Raw genomic sequence first — 27,281 nt, 5'->3', positions numbered from 1 at the left:
GGCTTTACTTAATGCCACTGAAATCTCCCTGTTCCTCAAGTCTTTCTTTTCTTTTTTTTTTTTTTTTTTTTTTTTTAGACAGAGTCTTGCTCTGTCACCCAGGCTGAAGTGCAGTGGCACCATCTCGGCTCACTGCAACGTCCGTCTCCTGGGTTCAAGCAATTCTCCTGCCTCAGCCTCCCAAATAGCTGGGATTACAGGTGCCCACCACCATGCCCAGCTAATTTTTGTATTTTTAGTAGTGACAGGGTTTCACCACGTTGGCCAGGCTGGTCTCAAACTCCTCCGGACCTCTGGTGATCCACCTGCTTAGGCCTCCCAAAGTGTTGGGATTACAGGCATGAGCCACCGCACCCAGCCCCCAAGTCTCCTTTCTTTCCAATTCCCCTTATCAGGCACAGCTTTTTAAAGTAATCCCTGCCATACCCATGGCGTCAATTGTTTTCTATATGCTCTGATGAGAATAAAATTCAAGTATTGTTTTTATATAACAGTTCTATTTTACATGACACCTCATTCACTACGATTGTAAATTCGAAGTTGCTCTAAGAAAGTAATAACTAAAAAGTTGTCATATTTGAGTATGTAAATTTTAGGAAATTTCCTAAATGGTTTGACTTTGTGGGTGTATTTTTTAAACATGAGTTGTGATGTCACAGAATGGACTTAGCCTACAGAGGTTTCTGTCCAACTTTCTACCAGAGAGCTCCATTTCAATGCGATACTTAAGAGTCCAAAACTATGTGGTGTTTTTTTTTTTTTTTTTGAGACAGAGTCTCACGCTGTCACCCAGGCTAGAGTGCAGTGGCACAATCTCGGCTCACTGCAAACTCCGCCCCCCAGGTTTAAGCAATTCTCCTGCCTCAGTCTCCTGAGTAGCTGGGATTACAGGTGCCCATCATCACACCCGGCTAATTTTTGTAATTTTAGTAGAAATGGGGTTTCACCATGTTGGCCAGGCTGATCTCGAACTCCTGACCTCATAATCCACCCAGCTCGGCCTTCCAAAGTGCTGGGATTACAGGCGTGAGTCATTGCACCCAGCCGAAAACTATCTTATTCCCCATACCTGTTCCTCTTCCTACATTGTCTTTGTAGGAGAAATTCACTGCTATTTACCCAGTCCTTCAAACTAGAGCCTTAGCAGCCTGTTTTTCCTTTTCCTTCCCCTGTTCTTCCACATCTAATCCTCTAGCACTTTCTGTTCTCTCTGCCAAATGATCACAGAACTTTTCGTCCACTTCAGTCATTTCCACTTCCTTTGGCCTTATCTGTTCTTCCAGATGAACATAATGTCTCTCTCTCTTTTTTTTTGAGACAGAATCTCTCTGTTGCCCAGGCTGGAGTTCAGTGGTGTGATCTTGGCTCACTGCAACCTCCACCTCCTGGGTTCAAGCGATTCTCCTGCCTCAGCCTCTTGGGTAGATGGGACTACAGGCGCCCGCCATCATGCCAGGCTAATTTTTGTATTTTTAGTAGACGTGGGGTTTCACCATGTTGGCCAGGCTGGTCTCGAACTCCTGACCTCAAATGATCCACTCACCTTGGCTTCCCAACATAATGTCTCTTAATTGGTCCCACTGGTTCCATGAGTCCTTCTCTATTGTGCAGAGAGACCTCACTGCAAACACATCTGATAGAGACTCCTCACCTCTGTGTGGTTCCGTGACTCTCATGTTTCCAGAATAAAACTTAAACTCTACTTAAACTCTACTGCTGGACAGTGAATGAGCCTTTGTATTCCAGGTTCATCCACTGTTTTGCAGTGTAGCCTCAGACAACTGAACTCTAAGCCTTTGTTTGCTCATCTGCCTGAACTCACTGAGCAATTGTGGGACCCTAGGGAAGTTACTTGACTTTTCCCTCTAGATTTACGCTGTAAGATGTGTAAAATGGGACTATTTCTGAGGGTTAAATTAGTAGGCCACAGTTGGAACACTGTCAGGCACATAATGCTTGCCAGATATTGACTATTTGTCTTTGTCCTATGAGGACAATGGTACCCCACTGTGGGGTTCTCAATTTTGTATAAGAAAATAATGTTTTATGATTTGTTAGTAAAAGAAATACCTGAGGCTGGGCATGGTGGTTCATGCCTGTAATCCCAGCACTTTGGGAGGACGAGGCGGGTGGATCACCTGAGATGAGGAGTTCAAGACCAGCCTGACCAACATGGTGAAACCCTCGTCTCTACTAGAAATACAAAAATTAGCCAGATGCGGTGGCGTGTGCCTGTAGTCCAGGCTACTCAGGAGGCTGAGGCTGGAGAATCGCTTGAACCTGGGAGGTGGAGGTTACAGTGAGCCGAGATCGTGCCACTGCACTCCAGCCTGGTCGACAGAGCAATAGTCCATCTCAAAAAATAAATAAATAAGTAAATAAAAGAAATATCTGAATACCCCTGCCGTGGAAAGAAGAAACAGAGCGAGAAAAGGGAGTTGGTAGGTCCTAGCATTACAGAGCTGGGAAGGACGTGTTCAGTCCCTATTTTATAGACGAGGAGGGAAGTGTGATGTGTCCCAGGGTTTCACTGAGGATACGCAGCCATAACTCTCTATTGAGAGTGGGACCAGGGCCCTGGGGGTAGCTATGGTCAAGTTGCAGACAAGAACTAACACTTGTAAGACAGGAGAGAAGCATTTAGTTACAAAAGCAATCAAAAATTTGTGTGTAACTGCATTTGGTGAGCAAATGAAAGCTGTCAGACTCAGAAAAACAGAACTGCTGGTGGAACTGACTTTAGTAACTGGGGTTTTCTTTATTTCGTTCTTTTTTTTTGAGACAGAGTTTCACCCTTGTCACCCAGGCTGGAGTGCAATGGCATGATCTCAGCTCACTGCACAACCTCCGCCTCCTGGATTCAAGCGATTCTCCTGCCTCAGCCTCCTGAGTAGCTAGGATTGCAGGTGCCCGCCACCGGGCCGAGCTAATATTTTGTATTTTTAGTAGAGACAAGTTTTCACCATGTTGGCCAGGCTGGTCTTGAACTCCTGACCTCAGGTGATCCACCCCCTCCTCAGCCTCCCAAAGTGCTAGGATTACAGGCGTGAGCCACCACTCCTGGCCATACCAGGGTTTTCTATTGAGTTTCTTGCCAAGGGTGACTCCCAATAACAACCCCCCCTGCACTTAGCTCAGGACTGGAAAGCTCAGGCAGCATAGGGTGAATAAAAGCCTGAGTAGTGCAGTCCCCACAGAGGGGCATGGGGGCCACAAGGTGGGCAGCAGCAAGGACAGGCATTGTGAGGCATTGCGGGGGGCTGTGGGGCTGGACATTGTGAGTCACTAGCCTGACCTGGCTGTTGCCTGGTAACCAGGTGACATAGGAAGGTTTGTGGGTTATAAGCATCAGCCAGGGCCAGCAGCCCTCAGTCGGTAGCTCGCAGTGGAGGGAGGAGGAGCTCCAACTGTGCTCTTTGATGGCAGTTTTTGCACCTTTGGGTGCTTGTCGTGTTCGTTTATTTTTCAAAGAAGACAGCAGGTCCCTGACCTCATAGACCAGCTAGTTTGGGAGGTGGCGGCAGAGTAAGGGCTGAGGCCCCAGATCTGCCTGGGGTCAGGCTGCTTCTAAAAGTGCAGGGCCACCCTCAGTAGTGTGGCTGCTAGGGCAGCACAGTTAAAATTTTGCTGAAGGCTGAGGCAGGAGTGGAGAGGCACGGAGAGGCCCCATGGGGAATATACTGACCTGTTGTGTGTGCCCCAAAGTCAGCTCCAACTGTGGCTGGCCCAGGAGGAAGGTAGCACCCAGTTATGAATCTGATATTTATGAGGCCGTGGCTGCTCCAACATCAGAATCCACTACTGTAGAGCCTGGCAAGCTGGATGTGGGAGCCACGGAGGGCCAAGACCTGCAGCACATCAACAACCAAAAGATGCCCACAGGTAAAAAAGCCACGGGTGCCGTTTACCCTCTGGCACACCTCTGGCCACCGCCACCCCCTTCCCATACCCTCATCCCCAGAGACATCCTCAGCTTCCAGCTCCCTCCTGCCCATAGCCAGCTTTCCCAGGTCTGAGGCATGGGAGACAAAGGCTGGCTCTGCCTCCTGTCTTTGTCGTTGAGACTTTTTGATCTAGAAAAGGGAGAGCCCTTTTCTCAATGAAAATTCAAATACCCCAATTTTGGAGTCCCCATCCCATTCTGTAGCCTCACCTATCTGGCCGGTTTGGTACCTAAATGAAGGAACCAGCTAAGGGTCAGATTGTTTTTCTTCCATCTCTTAAGGTAGCTTATTTTTTGTAAATTTTATTTATTATTTATTTATTTATTTATTTATTTATTTATTTATTTATTTATTTCAGATGGAGTCTTGCTCTGTTGCCCAGGCTGGAGTGCAGTGGTGGGATCTCAGCTCACTGCAACCTCTGCCTCCTGGGTTCAAGCGATTCTCTAGCATCAGCCTCCTGAGTAGGGACTACAGGTGCCCACTACCACGCCCGGCTAATTTTTTGTATTTTTAGTAGAGACAGGATTTCACTGTGTTAGCCAGGATGGTCTCGATCTCCTAACCTGGTGATCTGCCCGCCTCGGCCTCCCAAAGTGCTGTGATTACAGGCATGAGGCACCACGCCCGGCTCCTAATTTAATTTTTTTTAAGTTCCGAGGTACATGTGCAGGATGTACAGGTTTGTTACATAGGTAAAAGTGTGCCATGGTGGTTTGCTGCACCTGTTAACCCATCACCTAGGTATGAAGCCCTGCATGCATTAGCTGTGTATCCAGATGCTCGCCCTTCCCCTGCCCCGACAGGCCCCAGTGTGTATCATTCCCTCTCTAACACCGTACGTATTCTAAGACCACTCCCTTGCTGTTGACAAATCTAAGTGATGGTTCGCGGGGGACTCTCTTCCCTGCTTTTGTCTGGAGAGGCTGCCTGGCTTCAGGTTCCTGATAGGAGTGAGGACCTGGAGTGCAGTGTGAGAAACAGATGGCTCAGTGAAGAACTGTCATCATCCACTAGAGTCCCTGGAAACAGCCGTATCATTTAGATGGTGTGGGTTTGTGTGCATGAGGGTTGGGAGATAGCCAGGGGTGAATTAATGTGTAGTGTTTGTAAATGTGTGTTTTCCCCCAAAAATGTGGACCCGCATGCCCAGCACAGTGCAAGTGTCAGTTTTCTTGAATTCCTGGCCTATGGTGGTCCTCTCACCTCAGCCTCCCAAGTCATGTCATTCTTCTAATAAAAAGGAAGAAAAACTTCAGCACCACCATACACTTTACATAAATGACCTCTTTTTCGCTCAACACAGCTGTACCTGAAGGTCAGTTTAATATCCCTACTTCTTAGAGAGAGAGAGTGTGGAAAGGAATGAACCCAGATTTTGACCTCCTGAATGGAAGAGGCAAAAGTGAACCCAGAAATGGGTCCCGATGTTGATGGTCTGCATTACTCAACCATGTCATCACTCAGGCTTGGTGATATGACCCCACACCAGGGAGTTCCAGCACCTATGTGTGCCCCTGGTAGTGGTAGTGGATGGCCTATAAGCGTGCCAAACATTGCCCACCATCAAATGGGGCCCCAGTGGTCACATAACCCTGGGTAGCAAAAGGTACACGGAACAATAGACGTTGGCATGGGCATTACTGTGAAATACACATAGAAAGCCCACAGGCTTCTGGTCAGCTCACAGATTCTGAGAAGTGTAAGGGTTCACATGGAACAGTGCAGGTCAACATCTGTGAGTGCTGGGGTCATTCCTCAGCACTTGGTCAAAGCAGGGAAGGATCAGGAAGATATTGCATTGTATTTAGTAACATGAGTACCTCAAGCCTTAGAAATGCTCCAATCCATGGCCAGGCACAGTGACTCACACCTGTAATACCAGCACTTTGGGATGCCAAGGCAGCAGATCACCTGAGGTCAGGAGCTTGAGACCAGCCTGGCCAACATGGTAAAAACCTGTCTCTACTAAAAATACAAAAATTAGCCGGCCATGGTGGCCCATACCTGTAGTCCTAGGTACTTGGGAGGCTGAGGCTGGAGAATCGCTTGAACCTGGGAGGTGGAGGTTGCAGTGAGCCGAGATCGAGCCACTGCCCCCTCCAGCCTGGGTGACAGAGTGAGACTCTGTCTCAAAAACATAAAGAAATAAATAAAAAGAAATGCTGCAATCCATAGCAGACAGACAAGGGCCAGTGCCACGTCAGAACTCAGGACAATATTATTAGCCTGGTGCCGATCACCCTCATTGGAGACCTCTTGCACCAGTAGGTTAGTGAGGCTCAACACTCATGTACTGATCCCCATGTACTGATCCCCATGTACTGATCCCCATGATGGACTGTCCCACTGTCGGGAGCTGGTGTGAGCATGAGCAGCCACTGACTCAATGGATGCACACACAGTGCAAATAAATGGAAGACATGGGCGGGGTGCGGTGGCTCATGCCTGTAATCCCAGCACTTTGGGAGGCCGAGGTGGGTGGATTGCCTGAGGTTAGGAGTTCGAGACCAGCCTGGCCAACCTGGCGAAACCCTGTCTCTACTGAAAATATAAAAATGAGTTGGATGTGGTGGTGGGTGCCTGTAATCCCAGCTACTCGGGAGGTTGAGGCAGGAGAATCACTTGAACCCAAGAGGCAGAGGTTGCAGTGAGCTGAGATCGAGCCATTGCACTCCAGCCTCAGTGACTGAGACTGCTTCTCAAAACAAACAAACAAAACAAAAAATGAAAGGGAAGAGCAGAGGAGAAATATCTAACAGGGTTAGTAGTCGTATATCTGAGACCCCTTCTTAGTAGGAGTGAACAGGACCTGGCCTTCCTGTCTGCGGAGAGCATGGCATGGACATCATCCTAAATGCCTCAAGAATGGAGTTTCATTGCTTTCTCTTGTCTTCTCCATCTCTTTGTGCGATGATGGCCGTTGACACCGGCAGAAATTGGTGGGGGGGCAGAACAGGAATCAGGTCCCCACTTCTCTGACACAGAGCAGACAGGACACAAGTCAGCAGGGATGGACTTCAGGGTCAGGACAGACACAGACAGGTCCCAGGCCTGATCTTCCTGGGGCTGGGACAGATGACTTTTTCTTTTTCACCTCTTATGGAAGTCACTTGAGGAATGGCCTTGAGGAGACACTATTTGCCAAGGGTTGTCTGGCTCAGAAATGTGTTTTTGTTTGTTTGTTTGTTTGTTTGTTTTTTGAGGTGGAGTCTCACTCTGTTGCCCAGGCTGGAGTAGTGCAGTTGTGCGATCTCTGCTCACTGCAACGTCCACCTCCCAAGTTCAGCTGATTCTGCTGCCTCAGCCTGCTTAGTAGCTGGAATTACAGGCATGTGCCACCGCACCCAACTAGTTTTTATATTTGTAGCAGAGACAGGGTTTCTCCATGTTGGCCAGGCTGATCTCGAACGCCTGACATCAAGTGACCCACCCACCTCGGCCTCCCAAAGTTCTAGGATTACAGGCGTGAGCCACTGTGCCTGGCCGACGTGTGTATCAACTGGACAGAGCCCCCTAGCACTGGGCCTGTAGCTGCAGCACTCCTGAGTAGCAGGGGAGGTGGGGAGGGACACAAGTTCCAGTGCACCATGAGCTCAGCAAAGGGATGGGGACTGATTCCAGAGTCCAGCTCATCCTTGCAACTCTTCTGTGGAATCCAGCACACATCAGTTTCCACTTGTTTTATAGAAGGTTTGGAATCTTCAGTGTCAAACTGTTATCTGTGTTGTGTCTTCCCACAGGGTGGGTAGAGGAGCCCTGGCTATGGGTGTTTCCTGCCAGGGCAGTGACTGTGTCTTCCTCATTAGTCCTTATCCCAGAGCTTGGTCCTGGGGAGAACATGTTAGGCCCCATGGGCATTGTAATGAACACATCCCTGGGATGAGTTCTAGGTCGCCCCTGGGGTGGGATCTAGCTTAGTTGTGGAAGTGTTCCCTTCTCAGCCTGTCCAGCCTGTTAAGCCCTACACCAATCCTGGAGCCTGCCCCAGCTTCTGAGTCAGGGTCCCTGGAGATGAAGTTGAGCTCCTGAGGACAGTGAGGTGCCCCTGCCCCTCGGCTCCTGCTGCTCTGATCCTGTCTAGACAGGCTGTGCAGGGCCACGCTCTTCCCCTGTGTGCACGTGCGCCCCCTGCTGGAATCCCTCCGGACCTGGATGTTGTCCTCATTGTTGTCATATCCCCAGCCCCACACAGTGACTGGCCCTTGTGTAGATGCCCAGGAAGTAACCATAAACATATGGTAGGAGCAGAGCTGCAAACTGTTTCGCAAGAAAGCACCAGGGGAGGGGAGTCATGTCTTCCTCATGTCTGGATCTCCTGTGCCATCTAGTGAGGTTCTCAGTCATATCTGTGTCTCCTCATATTTAAATATATTTAACTATTTACAATTAAAAGTTCAGGGCCGGGCGTGGTGGCTCACACCTGTAATTCCAGCACTTTGGGAGGCCAGGGACGGTGGATCATCTGAGGTCAGGAGTTCGAGACCAGCCTGGCCAACATGGTGAAACCCCATCTCTACTAAAAATGCAAAAATTAGCCGGGTGTGGTGACGCACACCTGTAATCCCAGCTACTTGGGAAACTGAGGCAGGAGAATCGCCTGAACCTGGGAGGCAGAGGTTGCAGTGAGCCGAGATCATGCCATTGTACTCCAGCCTGGGCAGTAAGAGTGAAACTCCGTCTCAAAAAAAAAAAAAAAAAAAAAATCAGAACCTCATCACAACAGGCACCGTGCAATGGCCCAGCAGCCTTATGTTCATGCAGCGGAGAGATTTCCATCCCCGCAGAATGCACTTTCACATCTGCTGTGAGCCTGGCCGAGGGACTGGTTGTTGAACTCCTCTAACTCAAAGCGCGCACATGAAAGTGGGAATCTCAGGGCTGTGAGATTGGAGGTGAGACCTGTAATGGGCCAGTGGAAGGAAAAAGTTAAAAGGTGGTTCCTTCAGTTCCTCTTTCTCACTCAAAGGCTGGCAAGTGTGAGCAATGCCTTTTTAGAGACCTCTGACTCCACAGAGACCAGGGAGAGTCTGACAACACCGAGGAAAGTGCAGAGTGATCTTGTGCAACCCAGTGTGGCCTCACCTGCAGTAGGAGGCTGGGCGAGTTGCTCTCTGGAATAACTTCTTGCAGAGTTTTTGTCTCTTAATGATTGGCCAGTGGACACCATCCATGAGGGCAGCTGCAATGAGGCAGATCTGCAGCTAGAGAATGATACTCTAGGAGGATCTCTGGGAGCAGTTGGGTGACACCTGTTGCTTTGGAACCTAGGAAAAGGGCAATGAAGTCAGAACCAAAGGAAATATGTGTAGAAGTCTGACTTGTTCCTTTGGAATTTTAATAAGATAGATATGAGACAATTTGTATCCATGGGCTTTGTGTGCTGTGTTTGTAACCATTTTTTTTCTTGCTCTGATATTTAATGATTACCTTTCCCAGAAGACCAGTTTTTCCTATGTCACAGCAAACACCAAAGCCCTGATTTTTGATTGGTTAATATCTTCTGGGACTTCGGAATGCAAGAGTCTTATTAGGTCTGGGCACTGGCTAAGATGCAAGGTATCTAGTGAGACTCCCTCATGCTCACTACTTGAACACAGTTGTTTCTCTGAGATGGTCTCCGAACCTTCAGTCCCACGCTCCATGTGCCGCATCCAGCAAAGCTCCCCGAGGGACTCCCAGTCTCCAACCACCAGGGCACTGACATTAACTCTGTGTCCTTTTAGGTCCCCCTGAGGACCGCCTGAGTTTAAAATTTCTGCCACCAAGTGAGGAAGACGATGATGCCAAGGTAAGACCCCCTTTCTTTGCCTTCTAAGGAAATGTTGCTTTCCTGATGTCAGAAACAAATTCACCCATCCACACCCAAAGAATGGACTCAGAGGCCTGCAGAACAGCAAAAGTGAGACTTTTAATGATGGTCTTGCAAGATCTGGGTGCAGACACGCCAGAACGGTTTCAACAAGCAATTTATCCCTGAGTGTGCAGGTCACTCCTCTGGTTCCTCATAGGCTGAGTACTATGAGGTCACAATCTTCCCAGGTGTCACATATCGATTGTTGGGTAGGGGCTTTAGGTATTTTTTTTTATGGTTGTCTTACTGCATTTTGTTGCAGCCCACACTGCATTGCCATCCTAGTCAGCTCAGGGGCTGTTCAAGTATTTGACTTATGACCTAAGTAGTTGGGCAAGCTGATAAGAACAGACAAAGTGAGCTATTTTGCAGGCTAGTAAACTTTCAACTTAGACTAAACTTCTTTGGTTCCAGTGAGGGCAACTAAGTGGGGAGGAAAGGGAGCCCAACAAGCAGGCATTGCCCGTCCAAGCAGGAGCCCAGCATATCCTATTTCTTCTGTTTTTTTGCTGACCTACACTGGTTCAAGACAGTTTGTGTTAAAAATGGACCACTGTATACATTATTTACTTCACCTGATTTCTTTCCTTCTCAATTAATTTTGATATAAAAATATAACAAGACACATTATGTACAACGTACACAATTGTCTTTGTGAGGATGGAGTTCAGTGGGAGTTTCTTTTCATCTAATACATGACACAATAGGATGTTTTTAAATGACAGCATCCATCATCAACTGTAATGCAGAGGCATTTTCCTCCACACCAGTTTTCCTCTTTAAATTAGGCATTGTGCATTTACCAACCTAAATCAACCTCAAAGAAATTCTGTGGGAAAAGCTCTTGTCTTTTCATTCATGTCCTCTATGCTAAAGTGTTTTGTCTTTGACATGGACTCAACCACTGTTTCAAAAGTAGTTTTCTGAAGTCATCAAGAGAATAACTGATCTGTGTAAGGGGTGCAGCAGAATTGATCTGATCCTCATAGCATCTTCTTTTGTCTCATTGCAGATTTTACCATCACCTGTCCAGGGTACGTACCTTGAACTAACTCACTTTCTGAGAAACAAACTTGCTAGCTTTAATATATAGAAATCTTAATCTGGATTCCTGTTAAAAAATATTGGGGGTCTGTTGAGAGCAAATGATTCTGCGAGTGTATAATTATGAGCAGAGAGGATGTAGAAATCTGTGTGAACCCAGAGGACCAATGAGGAGATTTTGTGTGAGCCAGTGTGTCTTCACCTGGAGTAGAAGTGAGTGCACCTCTCACTGACTTATCCTGATGTTGGTAAAGATACCAGAATCCTAAAGAGTGGATTCTGGAGAACTTCAGTGGGGAAGACTATGCTTTTTCAGGTAGGTAACAATACTTCAGATGAGGTGTAATAAAACAGCATTTACAAGAACCTTCATGTTATACCTGCTGCTTGGGAGGCTGAGGGAGGGTGTAGAAATAGAAAAAGAAAAAGTAAATAGAAGCTGAGTTTGTTATTTTCAGAGTTTAATGTCATCATGGTGAGAAGTACTATGTTTATGGGCTATTGAGTATCCTGTGTTTTTGATCATCTCTTCTTGCTTTATTATTTAAAGATGATTTTTCTGAGAACACCTGCTCTTTTCTGCCTGTGCCACTGCAAAATCTCAGAGCCTGTGGTTTGGGACACAGTTCTGTCACAAGCAGTTACTTACTCCTGGAGACAGAATTCTTCTGTGGTGTGCCAGATGCACAGGAGAAATGGATCCTCACCTTATGAACTGTTAGGTTTCATGGCAGCACATTCATTTGTCTGTGCTTGCTGTTTACCTCTGGTATCAAGACATCTCCCTGAGTGTGGAGGACAGAATGAAAATTCACTCTGGGCTCACTGCAAAAGGTCCAGTGTCTTGGAAATGGAGGGAGAAGCACAACCTTGAGCACATTGTCAGCATTCTGTTGAGAATATGCAGTTTTACCATCATTTGTGGAAGAGACTTTCCTTTCCCCATTGTGTATTCTTGGTACCTTCGTTGAAGATCAGCTGACTCTGTATGTGTGCATTTAATTCTGGGCTCTCTATTTTACATCTGTGATACTTATGGGTGCCCCCATGCTAGAAGCATGCTGTCTGAATTTCTCTGTTTTTTGTAGATTTCAATCTCATGAATGTGCATCCTCCAACACTGTTCTTTTCCAACATTACCATGTTTATTTGAGGCAAATGAAGATTCATTAAAGTCTGAGGATTATCTTTTCCATTTCTGCACACATGGCTGTTACCAGTTTGATAGCAGTTGTTAATCTGCAGATTATTTGTGTAGTATTGTGTGTTAGTCAGGCTTAGTCTTCCTATCCATGAATATGGGATGCCTTTCTACTTATTTGTATGTTCTTTACTTTCTAGAATCTTTATGTTGACAGCTGATTAGTTAGATTTAACAAGACTGATATAAATTTGTGATTTCTATTTTTTTCTTTTCTTTTTTGTTTTTTGAGATGGAGTCTCACTCTGTCACCATACTGGGGTGCAGTGATGTGATCTCCGCTCACTTCCACCTCGGCCTCCTGGGCGCAAGTGATTCTTCTGCCTTATCCTCCTGAGTAGCTGGGACTACAGTCATGTGCCACCATGCCTAGATAATTTTTGTATTTTTAGTAGAGATGTGGTTTTACCATGTTGGCCGGGATGGTCTCAATCTTTTGATGTCGTGATCTGCCCGCCTCAGCCTCCCAAAAAGTGCTGGGATTATAGGCATGAGCCACCATGCCCAGCCAAATTTGTGATATCCTGTACCAATATTTTTTGGTACAATAGGCATCAAACAAAAAAAATTTATGTAAGCTAGTTAACCAAAAAATCACGCTTTTCCTCATGGACATTTTTTAATGAATTTGTTCATTTGTATTGGTATACATTTCCTCATTTCCATAGATCATGTATATTTGAACCTGGAAACTTATCCTCATGGCAGAAAGTGTTCAGAGTCACGTCTCTCAGATTCACTGGTGTAGTTAGAGCAGGCTGTGTGAGCTTGGCCTGTTTGAATGAAGCCTGATCTTTACGGAATCTCCTGAGGGAGAGTGACACAGAGCTGATGAAGCCCTTGATTACAGGGTCCCAAAAGGTTGTGGGCACACACCATTATTCCAGAAGAAGACTTACAAAGAGGAAATCATGACTATTTTTAATTGTAGCATTTTAATATTCTTTTTTAAATGGTCTCTATGAAAAAGAATGTGTGATTAATAGAGTAATTTGGGTAAAATTGAGTCCATTTCACCAATAAAATAGACTTTTAATTAAGTAATAGATCTTTTAAAACAGATGCTAAAGGTAGTACCAGCATAATTGGATCCCAGTGTACTGACATGATCTTGAATATGTTAAGAAAATGCTGTTTGTTTAGAAGAGTTTCAAAACATTTGAGAGGTAGGAAGGCACTCTTCCATTGACCCTTAGTGTGTGCTTTAGTTCCATTTGGGGTTGACTGTTTTGTGTTGCTGCATGATGCCTCAAGTACAAGGCCAAGGCCTCCATGTCTCATGTCTTTCCTGCTCCCCTCCTCTGCCATCCCTCTTCCACCCAGGGGAATAGCCCAGCATCAACTCAGTCCATGCTTGTTAATCAACCACCTCCTTACACCACATCCAGCAAAGCTCCCTGAGTGACTCAAAGTCACAATCAACCACCTCCATACACCACATCCAGCAAAGCTCCCTGAGTGACTCACAGTCACAATCAACCAGGGCACGGTTCTTTCCTCTGTGTCCTTCCAGGTTCTTCTGAGGACAACCTGAGTTTAGTATGCCTACCACGAAGTGAAGATGATGACTGTGATGATGATGATGATGATGTCCAGGTAAGACCACCTTTCTTTGTCTTCTAAGGAAATGTTGGTTTTCTGATGTGAGAAACAAACTCACCAGTCCAATCCCAAAGAATGGACTCAGGGAGCTGTAAACAACAAAAGTGAGATTTTCTTTCCTTTCTTTTTTTTGTTTCTTTTTTCTTTTCTTTTTTTGTTTTGTTTTGTTTTTGTTTTTGTTTGAGACAGAGTCTCACTCAGTTCACCAGGCTGGAGTGCAGTGGTGCAATCTCGGCTCCATGCCCTGGGCTCAGTGAATTCTCCTGCCTCAGCCTCCCAGGTAGCTGGGATTACAGGCATGTGTCTTCATGCCCAGATAATTTTTGTATTCTTAGTAGAGACGGTGTTTTACCATTTTGGCCAGGCTGGTCTCGAACTCCTGACCTCAGGTAATCCACCCACCTCGGCTTCCGAAAGTGCTGGTATTACAGGCATGAGCCACCCCACCTGGCCAAAAGTGAGACTTTTAATGACAGTCTTGCAAGATCCGGTACCTTATGGGCAGATACACCCAGCACAGTTTCAACAAGCAATTTATCCCCTAGTGTGCAGGTCCCTACCCTGGTTCCTCATAGGCTGAGTACTATGAGGTCACAATCTTCGTGGGTGTCACATATTGATTGTTGGGGAGGGGCTTTAGGTATTTTTTTTTTATGGTTGTCTTACTGCATTTTGTTGCAGCCCACAATGCATTACCATCCTAGTGAGCTCAGGGGCTCTTCAAGTATTTGACCTATGACCTAAGTAGCTGGGCAGGCTGATAAGAACAGACAAAGCGAGCTATTTTGCAGGCTAGTAAACTTTCAACTTAGACTAAACTTCTTTGGTTGAAGTGAGGGCAATTAAGTGGGGAGGAGAGGGGGCCCAACAAGCAGGCATTGCCCATCCAAGCAGGAGCCCAGCATATCCTATTTCTTCTGTGTTTTGCTCACCTAAACCAGTTCAAGGCAGATTGTGTTAAAAATGGACCACTGTATACATTATTTCCTTCACCTGATTTCTTTCCTTCTCAATTAATTTTGGTATAAAAATATGACAAGGCACATTATATACAACATACGCAGTTCTCTCTGTGAGGATGGAGTTCAGTGGGAGTTTCATCGAATACATGACACACTAGGATGTTTTTAAATGATGGCCTCCATCATCTACTGTAATGCGGAGGCATTTTCCTCCACACCAGTTTTTCTCCTTGGATTAGGCATTGTGCATTTACCAATCTAAGTCAACCTCAAAGATAAATTCTGTGGGAAAAGCTCTTGTCTTTTCCACAGGTGTTCTCTATGCTAGAATGTTTGGCCTTTGACCTTGACTCAACAACAGTTTCACAACTAGTTTTCTGAAGTCATCAAGAGAATAACAGATCTGTGTAAGGGGTGCAGCAGAATTGATCTGATCCTCATAGCATCTTCTTTTGTCTCGTTGCAGATTTTACCATCACGTGTCCAGGGTATGTACCTTGAACTAACTCTCTGAGAAACAAACTTGCTAGCTTTAATATATAGAAACCTTAATCTGGATTCCTGTTAAAAATATTGGGGGTGTGGTGAGAGCAAATGATTCTGCAAGTGTATAGCTATGACCAGAGAGGCTATAGAAATGTGTGTGAACCCAGAGGACCAACGAGGAGATTTTGTGTGAGCCAGTGTGTCTTCACCTGGAGTTGGAGAAGTGAGTGCACTGCTCACTGACCTATCCTGATGTTGTGGTTATAAAGAGTGGATTCTGCAGAATCTCAGCAGGGAAGAGGTTACCTTTCCAGGTGGGCAACAAGACTTGAGGTGGGATCTAATAAAACAGCATTTCCAGGAACCTTCATGTTATATCTGCTGCTTGGGAGGTGAGGGAGGATGTAAAAAGAGAAAAAGACAAAGTAAATATAAGCCAAGTTCTTTTCAGAGTTTAATGTCATCATGATGAGAAGTACTATGTTTATGGGCTTTTGAGTATCCTATGTTTTTGTTCACCTCTTCTTGCTTTATTATTTAAAGTTGATTTTTCTGAGAACACCTGCTCTTTTCTGCCTCTGGCACTGCAAAATCTCAGAGCCTTTGGTTTGGGACACAGTTCTGTCACAAGCAGTTACTTACTCCTGGAGACAGAATTCTTCTGTGGTGTGCCCAGATGCATAGGAGAAATGGATCCTCACCTTATGAACTGTTAGGTTTCATGGCAGCACATTCATTTGTCTGTGCTTGCTGTTTACCTCTGGTATCAAGACATCTCCCTGAGTGTGGAGGACAGAATGAAAATTCACTCTGGGCTCACTGCAATAGCTCCAGTGTCTTGGAAATGGAGGGAGAAGCACAACCTTGAGCACACTGTCAGCATTCTGTTTTTTCATGTGAATGAGAATATGCAGTTTTACCATCATTTGTGGAAGAGGCTTTCCTTTCCCCAGTGTGTATTCTTGACAACTTCGTTGAAGATCAGCTGACTCTGTATGTGTGTGTTTAATTCTGGGCTCTCTATTCTATATCTGTGATACTTATGGGTGCCTCCATGCTGGAAGCATGCTCTTTGCATTTCTCTGTTTTTTGTAGATTTCAATCTCATGAATGTGCATCCTCCAACACTGTTCTTTTTCAACGTTACCATGGTTATTTGAGGCACATAAAAATTCATTAAAGTCTTAGATTAACTTTTCCATTTCTTCACAGGTGGCTGTTACCAGTTTGATAGCAGTTCTTGTGAGTCTGTAGATCATGTGTGTAGTATTGTGTGTTAGTCATGCTGAGTCTTCCTATCCATGAATATGGGAAGCCTTTCAACTAATTTGTATGTTTTTTACTTTTAGAAACTTTATGTTGACAGCTGATTAGTTAGATTTAACATGACTAATATAAATTTGTGATTTCTATTTTTTTTTTCTTTTTTTGAGACGGAGTCTCACTCTGTCACCATACTGGGGTGCAGTGATGTGATCTCTGCTCACTGCCACCTCTGCCTCCCGGGTTGAAGTGATTCTCCTGCCTTATCCTCCCTAGTAGCTGGGACTACAGATGCATGCCACCACGTCCAGCTAACTTCTGAAGATTTAGTAGAGACGTGGTTTTACCATGTTGGCCAGGATGGTCTCGATCTCTTGACCTCGTGATCCCCCCACCTAGGCCTCCCAAAGTGCTGGGATTACAGGCATGAGCCACCATGCCTGGACAAATTTGTGATATCTTATACCGATATTTTGTATGTCTGAATGAATCGGCATCAAGTTAAAAAAATTACATAAGCTAGTTCACCAAAAATCACCCCTGTACTCATGGACATTTTTTCATGAATTTGTTCATTTCTGTTGATATACATTTCCTCATTTCAGTAGATCATGTATATTTGAACCTGGAAACTTATCCTCATGGCAGAAAGTGTTCAGAGTCACGTCTCTCAGCTTCACTGGTACAGGTAGAGCAGGCTGTGTGAGCTTGGCCTGTTTCAATGAAGCCTGATCTTTAGGGAATCCCCTCAGGGAGGCTGACACAGAGCTGCTGAAGCCCTTGATCACAGGGACCCAAAAGTTTGTGTTCACACACCATGGTTCCAGAAGAAGACTTACAAAGAGGAAATCATGACTATTTTTAATTTTAGTATTTTAATATTTAATTTTTTAAATGATCTCTATGAAAAAGAAATTGTGATCAGGTGGGTGCGGTGGCTCACACCTGTAATCCCAGCACTTTGGGAGGCCGAGGTGGGTGGATCATGAGATCACGAGATGGAGACCATCCTGGCTAACACGGTGAAACTCCAACTCCACTAAAAATACAAAAAAAAATTAGCCAGACGTGGTGGTGGGTGCCTGTAGTCCCAGCTACTCAGGAAGCTGAGGTAGGAGAATGGTGCAAACCTGGGAGGTGGAGCTTGCAGTGAGCTGAGATCACACCACTGCACTCCAACCTGGGGGACAGAGTGAGACTCTGTCTCAAAAAAAAAAAAAAAAAAAAAAAAGAGAATGTGTGATCAATAGAATAGAGTAATTTGGGTAAAATTGAATCCATTTCACCAATAAATTAAGTAATTAATCCTTTAAAACAGATGCTAGATGTTGTACCAGCATAATTATGTCCAGTGTACTTACACAGTCTTGAATACATTAAGAAAATACTGTTTGTTTAGAAGAGTTTCAAAACATTTGAGAGGGAGGAAGGCACTCTTCCATTGACCCTTAGTGTGTGCTTTAGTTCCACTTGGGGTTGACTGTTTTGTGTTGCTGCATGATGCCTCTAGTACGAGGCCAAGGCCTCCATGTCTCATGTCTTTCCTGCTCCCCTCCTCTGCCATCCCTCTTCCACTCAGGGGAATAGCCCAGCATTAACCAGTCCATGCTTGTTAATCAACCACCTCCATATACCACATCCAGCAAAGCTCCCTAAGTGACTCACAGTCACAAGCAACCAGGACACGGATCTTTCCTCTGTGTCCTTCCAGGTTCTTCTGAGGACAACCTGAGTTTAGTATGCCTACCACGAAGTGAAGATGATGACTGTGATGATGATGATGATGATGCCCAGGTAAGACCACCTTTCTTTGCCTTCTAAGGAAATGTTGGTTTTCTGATGTGAGAAACAAAGTCACCAGTCCAAACCCAAAGAATGGACTCAGGGAGCTGAAAAACAGTAAAAGTGAGATTTCCGAGGAGAGGGGGCCCAACAAGCAGGCATTGCCTATCCAAGCAGGAGCCCAGCATATCCTATTTCTTCTGTTTTTTTTTGCTGACCTAGACCGGTTCAAGGCACTTTGTATTAAACATGGACCACTGTATACATTATTTCCTTCACCTGATTTCTTCCCTTCTCAATTAATTTTGATATAAAAATATGACAAGTCACATTATGTACAACATACACAATTCTCTTTGTGAGGATGGAGTTCAGTGGGAGTTTCTTTTCATCTAACACATGACACACTAGGATGTTTTTAAATGACAGCATCCATCATCAACTGTAATGCAGAGGCATTTTCCTCCACACCAGTTTTTCTCCTTGGATTAGGCATTGTGCATTTACCAATCTAAGTCAACCTCAAAGATAAATTCTGTGGGAAAAGCTCTTGTCTTTTCCACAGGTGTCCTCTATGCTAGAATGTTTGGTCTTTGACCTTGACTTACCACTGTTTTACAAATAGTTTTGTGAAGTCATCAAGAGACTAACAGATCTGTGTAAGGAGTGTGGCAGAATTGATCTGATCCTTACAGCATCTTCTTTTATCTCATTGCAGATTTTACCATCACCTGTCCAGGGTATGTACCTTGAACTAACTCACTTTCTGAGAAACAAACTTGCTAGCTTTAATATATAGAAACCTTAATCTGGGTTCCTGTTAAAAATATTGGGGGTGTGGTGAGAGCAAATGATTCTGCAAGTGTATAGCTATGAGCAGAGGGGCTGTAGAAATGTGTGTGAACCAGAGGACCAACGAGGAGATTTTGTGTGAGCCAGTGTGTCTTCACCTGGAGTAGGAGAAGTGAGTGCACCTCTCACTGACTTATCCTGATATTGGTGGTTCTAAAGAGTGAATTCTGGAGAATCTCAGCAGGGAAGAGTATGCCTTTCCAGGTAGGTAAAAAGATTTCAAGTGGGGTCTAATAATACAGCATTTCCAGGAGCCTTCATGTCATACCTGCTGCTTGGCAGGGTTAGGGAAGGTGCAGAAATAGATAAAGAAAAAGTAAATATAGGTCAAGTTTGTTCTTTTTAGAGTTTAATGTCATCATGGTGAGAAGTACTATGTTTATGGGCTTTTGAGTATCCTGTGTTTTCGATCACCTCTTCTTACTTTATTATTTACAGATGATCTTTCTAGAACACCTGCTCTTTTCTGCCTGTGCCACTGCAAAATCTCAAAGCTTTTGGTTTAGGACAGAGTTCTGTCACAGGCAGTTACTTAATTCTGGAGACAAAATTCTTCTGTGGTGTGCCCAGATGCATATGAGAGATTAATTCTCACCTTATGAAGTGTTAGGTTTCATGGCAGCACATTCATTTGTCTGTTTTTCCTGCTTACCTCTGGTATCAAGAGCTCTTCCTGGGCATGGAGGACAGAATGAAAATTCACTCTGGGCTCACTGCACAAGCTTCAGTGTCTTGGAAATGGAGGGAGAAGCACAACCTTGAGCACACTGTCAACATTCTATTTCTTTATTTGAATGAGAATATGCAGTTTTACCATCATTTGTGGAAGAGGCTGTCCTTTCCCCATTGTGTATTTTTGACACTTTTGTTGAAGATCAGTTTACGGTGTATGTGTGCATTCAATTCTTGGCTCTCTATATCTGTGAAACTTTTGAGTGCCCGCATGCTAGAACCAAGCTGTCTGAATTTCTGTATTTTTGTGTGTGTGTGGATTTCAATCTCATGAATGTGCAGCCTCTAACACTATTGTTTTAACGTCATCATGGTTACTTGAAGCATATAAAATTCATTAAAGTTGTAGGATTATCTTTTCCATTTCTGCACAGATGGCTGTTGCCAGTTTGATAGCAGTTGTTGTGAGTCTGTAGATCATTTGTGTAGTATTGTGTGTTAGTCAGGTTTAGTCTTCCTATCCATGAATACAGGATGCCTTTCAACTTATTTGTACCTTCTTTACTTCCTAGGATCTTCATGTTGACAGTTGATAATTAGATTTAACATGACTGATAAAAATTTTTGATTTCTTATACCAATATTTTATATGTCTGAATGAATAGGTATCAAATAAATATACATGTATATTTTGAGATGGAGTTTCACTGTTCTTGCCCAGGCTGGAGTGCAATGGCGTGATTGCGGCTCACTGCATCCTCTGCCTCCAAGATTCAAGTGATTCTCCTGCCTCAGCCTCCTGAGTAGCTGGAATTACAGGCGCTCACCACCATGCCTGGCTAATTTTTTTGTATTTTTAGTAGAGACGGGGTTTTACCATGTTGGCCAGGCTGGTTGTGAACTGCTGACCTCAGGTCATCCACCCACCTCAGCCTCCCAAACTGCTGGGATTACAGGTCTGAGCCAGAGTGCTCAACCAAAAAAATAATTTTTATATAAGCTAGCTAACCAAAAATCACCCCCATACTCATGGACTTTTTTTCATTAATTTGTTCATTTGTATTGGTATACATTTCCCCAGTTCAGTAGATAATGCATATTTGAACCTGGAAACTTATCCTCATGGCAGAAAGTGTTCAGAGTCACGTCTCTCAGCTTCACTGGTGTAGTTAGAGCAGGCTGTGTGAGCTTGGCCTGTTTGAATGAAGCCTGATTTTTAGGGAATCTCCTCAGGGAGAGTGACACAGGAGCTGCTGAAGCCCCTAATCACAGGGGTCCAAAAGTGTGTGTAGAAGTTGCTCCAGAAGAAGACTTACAAAGAGGAAATCATGACTATTTTTAATTGTAGCATTTTAATATTGAATTTTTAAAATGATCTCTATGAAAAAGAAAGTGTCATTAATAGAATAATTTGGGTAAAATTGAGTCCATTTCACAATAAAATATGATTTTAAATAAGTAATAAATCCTTTAAAAGAGATTCTAAATGTAGTATCAGCATAATTAGATCCTAGTGTACTGACACAGTCTTGAATATGTTAAGAAAATCCTGTTTGTTTTGAAGAGTTTCAAAACATTTGAGAGGGAGGAAGGCACTCTTCCACTGACCCTTAGTGTGCATTTTACTTACATTTGGGGGTGACTGTTTTGTGTTGATTCCTGATGCCTCTAGTACAAGGCCAAGGCCTCCATCTCTCATGTCTTTCATGCTTCCCTTCTTTGCCATCCCTCCTCCACTCAGGGGAATAGCCCAGCATCAACTCAGTCCATGCTTGTTAATCAACCACCTCCATACACCACATCCAGCAAAGCTCCCTGAGTGACTCACAGTCACCAACCACCGGTGCACTGATCTTTCCTCTGTGTCCTTCCAGCTTGTTCTGAAGATAGCCTGTTTTTAAGATGCTCACTGCGACACAAAGATGAAGAAGAAGATGATGATGACATCCACGTAAGACCTCCCTTTTTTTGTCTTCTACAGCAATATTGCTGTCCTGATTCCTTTACTTCTCAATTAATTTTGATATGAAAATCTGGCAATGCACATTATGTACACTGCACACTATTCTCTTTGTGGGGCTGGAATTCCGTAGGAGTGTCTTCCCAACTGATACGTGGTATGCTAGGGTGCTTTTAAATGACAGCATCCATTATCAACTGGAATACTGAGGGATTTTCCACAACAACAGTTTTCCTCCTTGGATTAAGCATTGTGCATTTGCATATAAAATTAAATTTAAAGGTAAATTCTGCAAATAGAGGTCTTGTTTTTCTATAGCTATCCTCTGTGCTAGTCTTTGGGGACTTTGACCTATGGCTCAATCACTATACTGCCTTTTGGTTTTTTATCATTGTCCAGAGAATAACAGATCTTGGTGAAGTGCACAGCAGAATCTGATTCTTATAATGTTTTCTTTTATTTAATTGCAGATACCAGCTCGGAAAGAAAGCGGTATGTACCATGAAATAACTCACTTCCTGAGGGAAAAACTTGCTAGCTTCAGTGTATAGAAACCTGATTCTGGGTTCCTGCTGGGAAGGAGGCTTGGGGTTCTCATGAAAGTGATTCTGCCAGTGTAGAACTCTGGCCCAAGAAGCTGTAGGAAGGTTTGTCAACCCAGAAGAAAGATTAGGGGATCATGTATGAAGCAGTGTGGGGTGGGAGACTAGCCCATCATTCAGCTTCAGCTAAAGTAGGAGGAGTGGGTCAGTCACTTTCTCTAATGACTTATCCTGGTGTTTTTTGTTTCTAAAGACTTGACGCTGGAGAGTCTAAGTGATGAGGAGATTCATCCAGGTAGGGAACTACATGCCAGGAAAAACCCAATGGGAAAAGGTTCCCAGGAGCCTCCAGGTTATCCCTGCTGCTTGTGAGGAGGGGCTGAAGGAGGGGGTATGAAATCAGAAAGAAAATGGAAATGTGTGTGAGGTCTGGCTTGTTGTTTTCAGAGTTTCTTGGCATCATGGTAAGAACTGTCTCTATGGGCCGTGATGGTGCTGCGTTCATGAGAGTTTATCTTTGCAGTGCACCTGCTCTTTTCTGCCTGTGGAACATCAGAGCCTTTGGTTTGGATTAGTCAACACTCCTTGGGATTGTACACAAAGGGTGTAGGCTGAAGCACTGGGTGTCATCTGTGATGAAGGGAATCTGGGGGATGCAACTCTCTCACAGGCATTTCCTGGAACCTAGAGAAACAGTTCTTCTGCTCTGTGCCAAGGGGAAATTGAGAATCACCCTCTGAACTTTCAGGACTTGTTAGTGCACATTCATGTTTCTGTCCTCACTGTGCGCTCCTGGTTTAAAGGGATCTCCCGGAGTGGATGGTGGAGTGAATATTCACTCTGGGCTCACTGGTAAAACTCCAGTCTCCTTTGAGGGGAGGAGAAAAGTTTGACCTTGAGCACTTTTCCGGCCTCCACTTCCCAACCCCATCACAGATTCTGAGATGAGGCTTCTTTCTCCCCAGTTCTCTAATTTTTGGGAAAGCCAGGAGTTCCTTCCCACAAAAGATAGTATCACACTATTTCCTGTCTTCAAAAATTTGGCTTTGGTTTTGTTCTCTAAGTTGTATTCATCACTTAAGTTCTAGACTTTTTTTTTTTTTTTTGAGATGGAGTCTCGCTCTGTCACCCAGGCTGGAGTGCAGTGGTGCGATCTTGGCTCACTGCAAGCTCTGCCTCCCGGGTTCATGCCATTCTCCTGCCTCAGCCTCCTGAGTAACTGGGACTACAGGTGCCCACCACCACACTTGGCTAATTTTTTGTGTTTTGGGTAGAGACAGGGTTTCACCGTGTTGACCAGGCTGGTCACAAACTCCTGACCTCAGGCGATCTGCCCACCTCAGCCTCACAAAGTACTCGGATTATAGGCATGAGCACTGTGCCTGGCCAGGGTTATTTTTAATGTAATTGTGGCTATCTCAAGTAATGGTGCTTTGAGTATTTTTGTCAGTGGTTTTGGAATAACACCAGCACTCACTTCTGTGGAGTAGACTGTTAGAAGCGGGCATATCTTTCATTGTTATAAATAATGCCAAACTTTTTCCAAAATGATGACACCAATTCATGCTCCTGTAACAGCATACGTGAGTAGCCGTTTCTCCAAATCCTCACAGACTCTTAGTTTTATCTCTTTCTAAAAATTACATCACTGCGGTTAGTCTTTCATTTGTATAACATATTACTTAAAATGTTCACCAAAAAGAAATGTTGTTTTACTGTAATGACGCAGCGCAGTAGGTTTGTTTACACCCGCCTCACCACAGACACGTAAGTAATGCACTGCGCCGACCTTCCAACAGGTACGACTTTACTGGGGAAAAGGAAATTTTCAGCTTTGTTATAATCTTACGGGACCACTGTCATACATGTGTTCTGTCATTGACCAAAATGTCATTCTGCTACATATGGCTGTAGTTAATAAGCAGGTGCAAGGTGGGCGGATCACGAGGTCAGGAAATCGAGACCATCCTGGCTCACACAGTGAAACCCCGTCTCTACTAAAAATACAAAACATTAGCTGGGTGTGGTGGCGGGCGCCTGTAGTCCCAGCTACTTGGGAGGCTGAGGCAGGAGAATGGCGTGAACCTGGGAGGCGGAGTTTGCAGTGAGCCGAGATCATGCCCACTGCACTCTAACCTGGGCGATAGAGCGAGATTCCATCTCAAAAAAAAAAAAAAAAAGAATGAAAATAAGAACAGCCATAAATTGGGTATGTGGGCACTTCTGTATGTTGTCTCCTTGAAGTGTCACAATCACTTTGAGACGGAATTAGTTTTGTTTTAGTCATTATACAGATGAAGAATGTGGGTCTCAGTTAAGTAAATTACTGAGGAGACACACCAAGAGCTGGATCTCTTTAACGCCAAAGGTTAACCTATAAACTAACGTGCTACACCGCCTGTACTGGCAAAATAGAATTAACATAAAATGAAATTTGCTTCCACAGCTGGGCATGTGAGTTCAGTGAGGCTGGTGTTACCCATTGCTCCATGGGTCAGAAATTGGTCTTGCTGAAGCTTGCAAGAAGCAGCTCTTGGCTCAGGGAGTGAAAAGTTACTGACAGGTTATATGAGTGCAGTTGAAGGATTATGCGTCCATAGAGCATGTGGTGGAATGAGAACAGAGAGAATCAAAGAGAATCACCCAGAGCAGACTCTGTCTCAAAAAAAAAAATTGCCCATCTAATAATAGGTTAAAAATTAGATAGAGTCAGCCACACTGGGTCTTACTATGTAAAAAAAAAAAAAAAAAGTGCTTTTAGACAGTGACAGGAAAGAAGAAAAAAATTAAAATAGTTGATGTGTTCTATGTGGGACTGTGGAATAAACTGCTTTTAAATAGAGTTTTGTATGAAGTTCTTTAGGCAATAAGTAAAAATGGAAGGGAAACCTAACAGCAGAGAGCAGCCAGGACCACAGTTGCCTGTGGATGCAGAGACTGTGGTGGAGCCTGGAATGCACCAAAGACCACGAGTCCCTGCGGGCAGTCAGTTCAGTGACAGCATTGCTAATTGTCTGATCGGCAGGCACCCCAGTAGCACATGGAGAGATCAGGGAGGCCTGAGATGAGTCCAGGCCATGGAAGGTCTCCAGTGAGGGGATCTTGGAAGACGTGAAAAGCATCCTGGAGGGGGAGGTAGCCCTGCAGCTTAGCAGTCCAGTTTCCCTTACTGGTCTTACTTGGTATGGCATAGAGGTGCTCACACAGCAGCCACCAGTATCCTCCCACTTCCCTAAAGGCTTAAACACACCACGATGTGTATCAGTTTCTTAAAGAGCACAATAGCACATTACTGAACAACCAAAATTGCAGAGAAGTGGCCTCATTTCCTGGAAGTGTTTCAGGGAGGGGGAGGTGGTGAGATGAAGAAATCCTCATGACCAAAGAAACATGAGGCCTGAGGACTGGCGGTTGGGCTCAGCCACATGGAGACCACGTCGTGCCCTACAAGAGCAATCTGGTGGTTTGGTGCTGGGGAGGGGAGACGGCCAGGGCCACAGAGCCTGTGCAGGGATTCAGAACCAGAGGGCTCCTCAGAACAGGCATAGGAGATGGTTCATAAGGACCTGTCCCACTCCAGTGAGGGCATGAGGGGCAGGGAGGGAGGAAAGTAGCCCCACATAGGAGGATGCCCAGGGAGGGGAAGCAGGTTTTGGGAGAGCTAGGTTTCAGTCCAAGCAAGAAAGGAAAGAATGTTCCAGGGAGGGCCTCCAGAGGGCTTGGAAAAAAGGTTGCAGCAGATGGGGTCAGAAAAGGAGTATTCATGGCCTTGAGGGGGAGGTGAGCTGAGCTTCTTGCAGCCCATGATGCAAACAGGGATGAAGGACATAGTGAGATTAGTCCTGAATCTGAGGCAGAGAGCGGTGAGGAGGCCGTGAGTTTGGGGAAGGGAGGGAAGGGCCTGGCTGGGAGAAGGCAGGGTTCTGGGCCCTCTACAGTCCTGCCAGGGAAAGTCAGAGCCCAGAGAGGCCCAGGGCTCCCTCCTGACACCTGCACAAACAGGTGTACCCCTGGTCAGGGGGTGCTCTGTAGACTGCTGTGGAGTGAGGGAGCAGCTTCTCCTGGGCACAGGACCCCAGGCACCTGCAGGATGCAGGGCTCCAGGCTCCCTCAGATGCCTGCTGATGGGTCTCCTCTGAGGGGCTGTAAACTGGCTTCCTGGGTACCCACAATGTACAAGGCACTTATTTTCAGTATGATGCCCCCGGCACTGCCAAAATCCTACCCATTTATGATAGGCACAATTACTCGCCCCACTTTAGAGCTAGGAAAACTGAGGCACTGAGCAGTTAATCAACTTGCCCCAGGCTGCATAGATAAACAGTCAGTGTAGAGCTGGGGTCTCAACACAGCAGCCTCCCTCCATAGTGTGGGCTCATAGCCACTGGCTGTCCCTCTGCCCTTGTCCAAACTCAGCTGTCTGGGGTGTCAGTTTGTGCCTCTGGGCTACAGTTGAATGACCAGTTGCCTCTTCCAGGCTGGCTCCCATACCTCTCCTGGCAGCAGTTTCTTAAATCCCAGAAGCTGATAACGGTAAGTGGGCCTTGGAGAATGGAGGCAAGGGTGTGGTGCTCAGGACTTCTAGGTCCCAACATAGGCTGTGTTCCTGGCCCTCCCCTTGTAACAGAGGCACCTCTGTCCCTGGCTGATGAGTTTCCACATCTGTAATTTCTCCTCAGCCTGGACTGCAGAGGCGGGAGCCCAGGAGATGCTGGCATGGAGGCTGCTTAGTGGGATGATGTCATAGTGCACAAAGCTGGGAGCCTGCTTTCACTAAAAAGGGATTGTCTCTTCATCTAGGGTGAAGCCCTTCTGTGGAGCTGACCAGGGTGCTGACCCAAAGGGCAGGCCAGCACGTGCTGCGGGGTCCCCAGCTTTGCCCCTGGAGGTCTCAATCCTCTCTACATTCTGAGGAAAACTCTTGGCCCCAGCAGAGAGCAAAAGTCCAAGGCCGCCTCACACCCACCGCCAGCACTGGGTTTGGCCTGTACCATCCAGGACCCAGTGCTTCTGGGCCTGGCATTTCTCCTTTGGCAAGACAGTGAGAAGAGACGTGACTGTGCTCCATGAGAAGAAAGTGCTATTCCAACTTGAAATAAAGAGACTGAGTGCATTTA

The 27,281-nt window shown here is 45.3% G+C and overlaps 1 protein-coding gene across 1 annotated transcript; it reads left to right on the top strand.

Moving 5' to 3' along the window:
- The first annotated feature begins 2,862 nt into the window (after positions 1-2,862).
- On the top strand, positions 2,863-27,281 carry DRICH1 (aspartate rich 1). The gene is made up of 12 exons (XM_031005417.2): positions 2,863-3,882; positions 9,671-9,735; positions 10,811-10,832; positions 13,557-13,639; positions 15,074-15,095; positions 16,306-16,335; positions 18,068-18,150; positions 18,857-18,878; positions 21,537-21,613; positions 22,093-22,114; positions 22,418-22,459; positions 26,965-27,281. The coding sequence occupies exons 1-12, from the start codon at positions 3,669-3,671 to the stop codon at positions 26,967-26,969; spliced, it is 687 nt and encodes a 228-aa protein (XP_030861277.2). The 5' UTR covers positions 2,863-3,668; the 3' UTR covers positions 26,970-27,281.

The sequence above is a fragment of the Gorilla gorilla genome, chromosome 23 (genome assembly GCF_029281585.2).
Source record: "Gorilla gorilla gorilla isolate KB3781 chromosome 23, NHGRI_mGorGor1-v2.1_pri, whole genome shotgun sequence".
NCBI classification, from domain to species: domain Eukaryota; kingdom Metazoa; phylum Chordata; class Mammalia; order Primates; family Hominidae; genus Gorilla; species Gorilla gorilla.
This window is presented reverse-complemented; position numbering and strand designations above follow the sequence as displayed.

What these genes read in the sequence shown, in the direction of transcription:
- DRICH1 (XM_031005417.2), top strand. Translation starts at nt 3,669, where the DNA reads ATGGGGAATATACTGACCTGTTGTGTGTGCCCCAAAGTCAGCTCCAAC. An exon ending in TTTACCATCACCTGTCCAGG is followed by an intron (nt 18,879 to 21,536) that starts GTATGTACCTTG and finishes GTGTCCTTCCAG; the next exon opens with CTTGTTCTGAAGATAGCCTG. An exon ending in AAGATGATGATGACATCCAC is followed by an intron (nt 21,614 to 22,092) that starts GTAAGACCTCCC and finishes ATTTAATTGCAG; the next exon opens with ATACCAGCTCGGAAAGAAAG.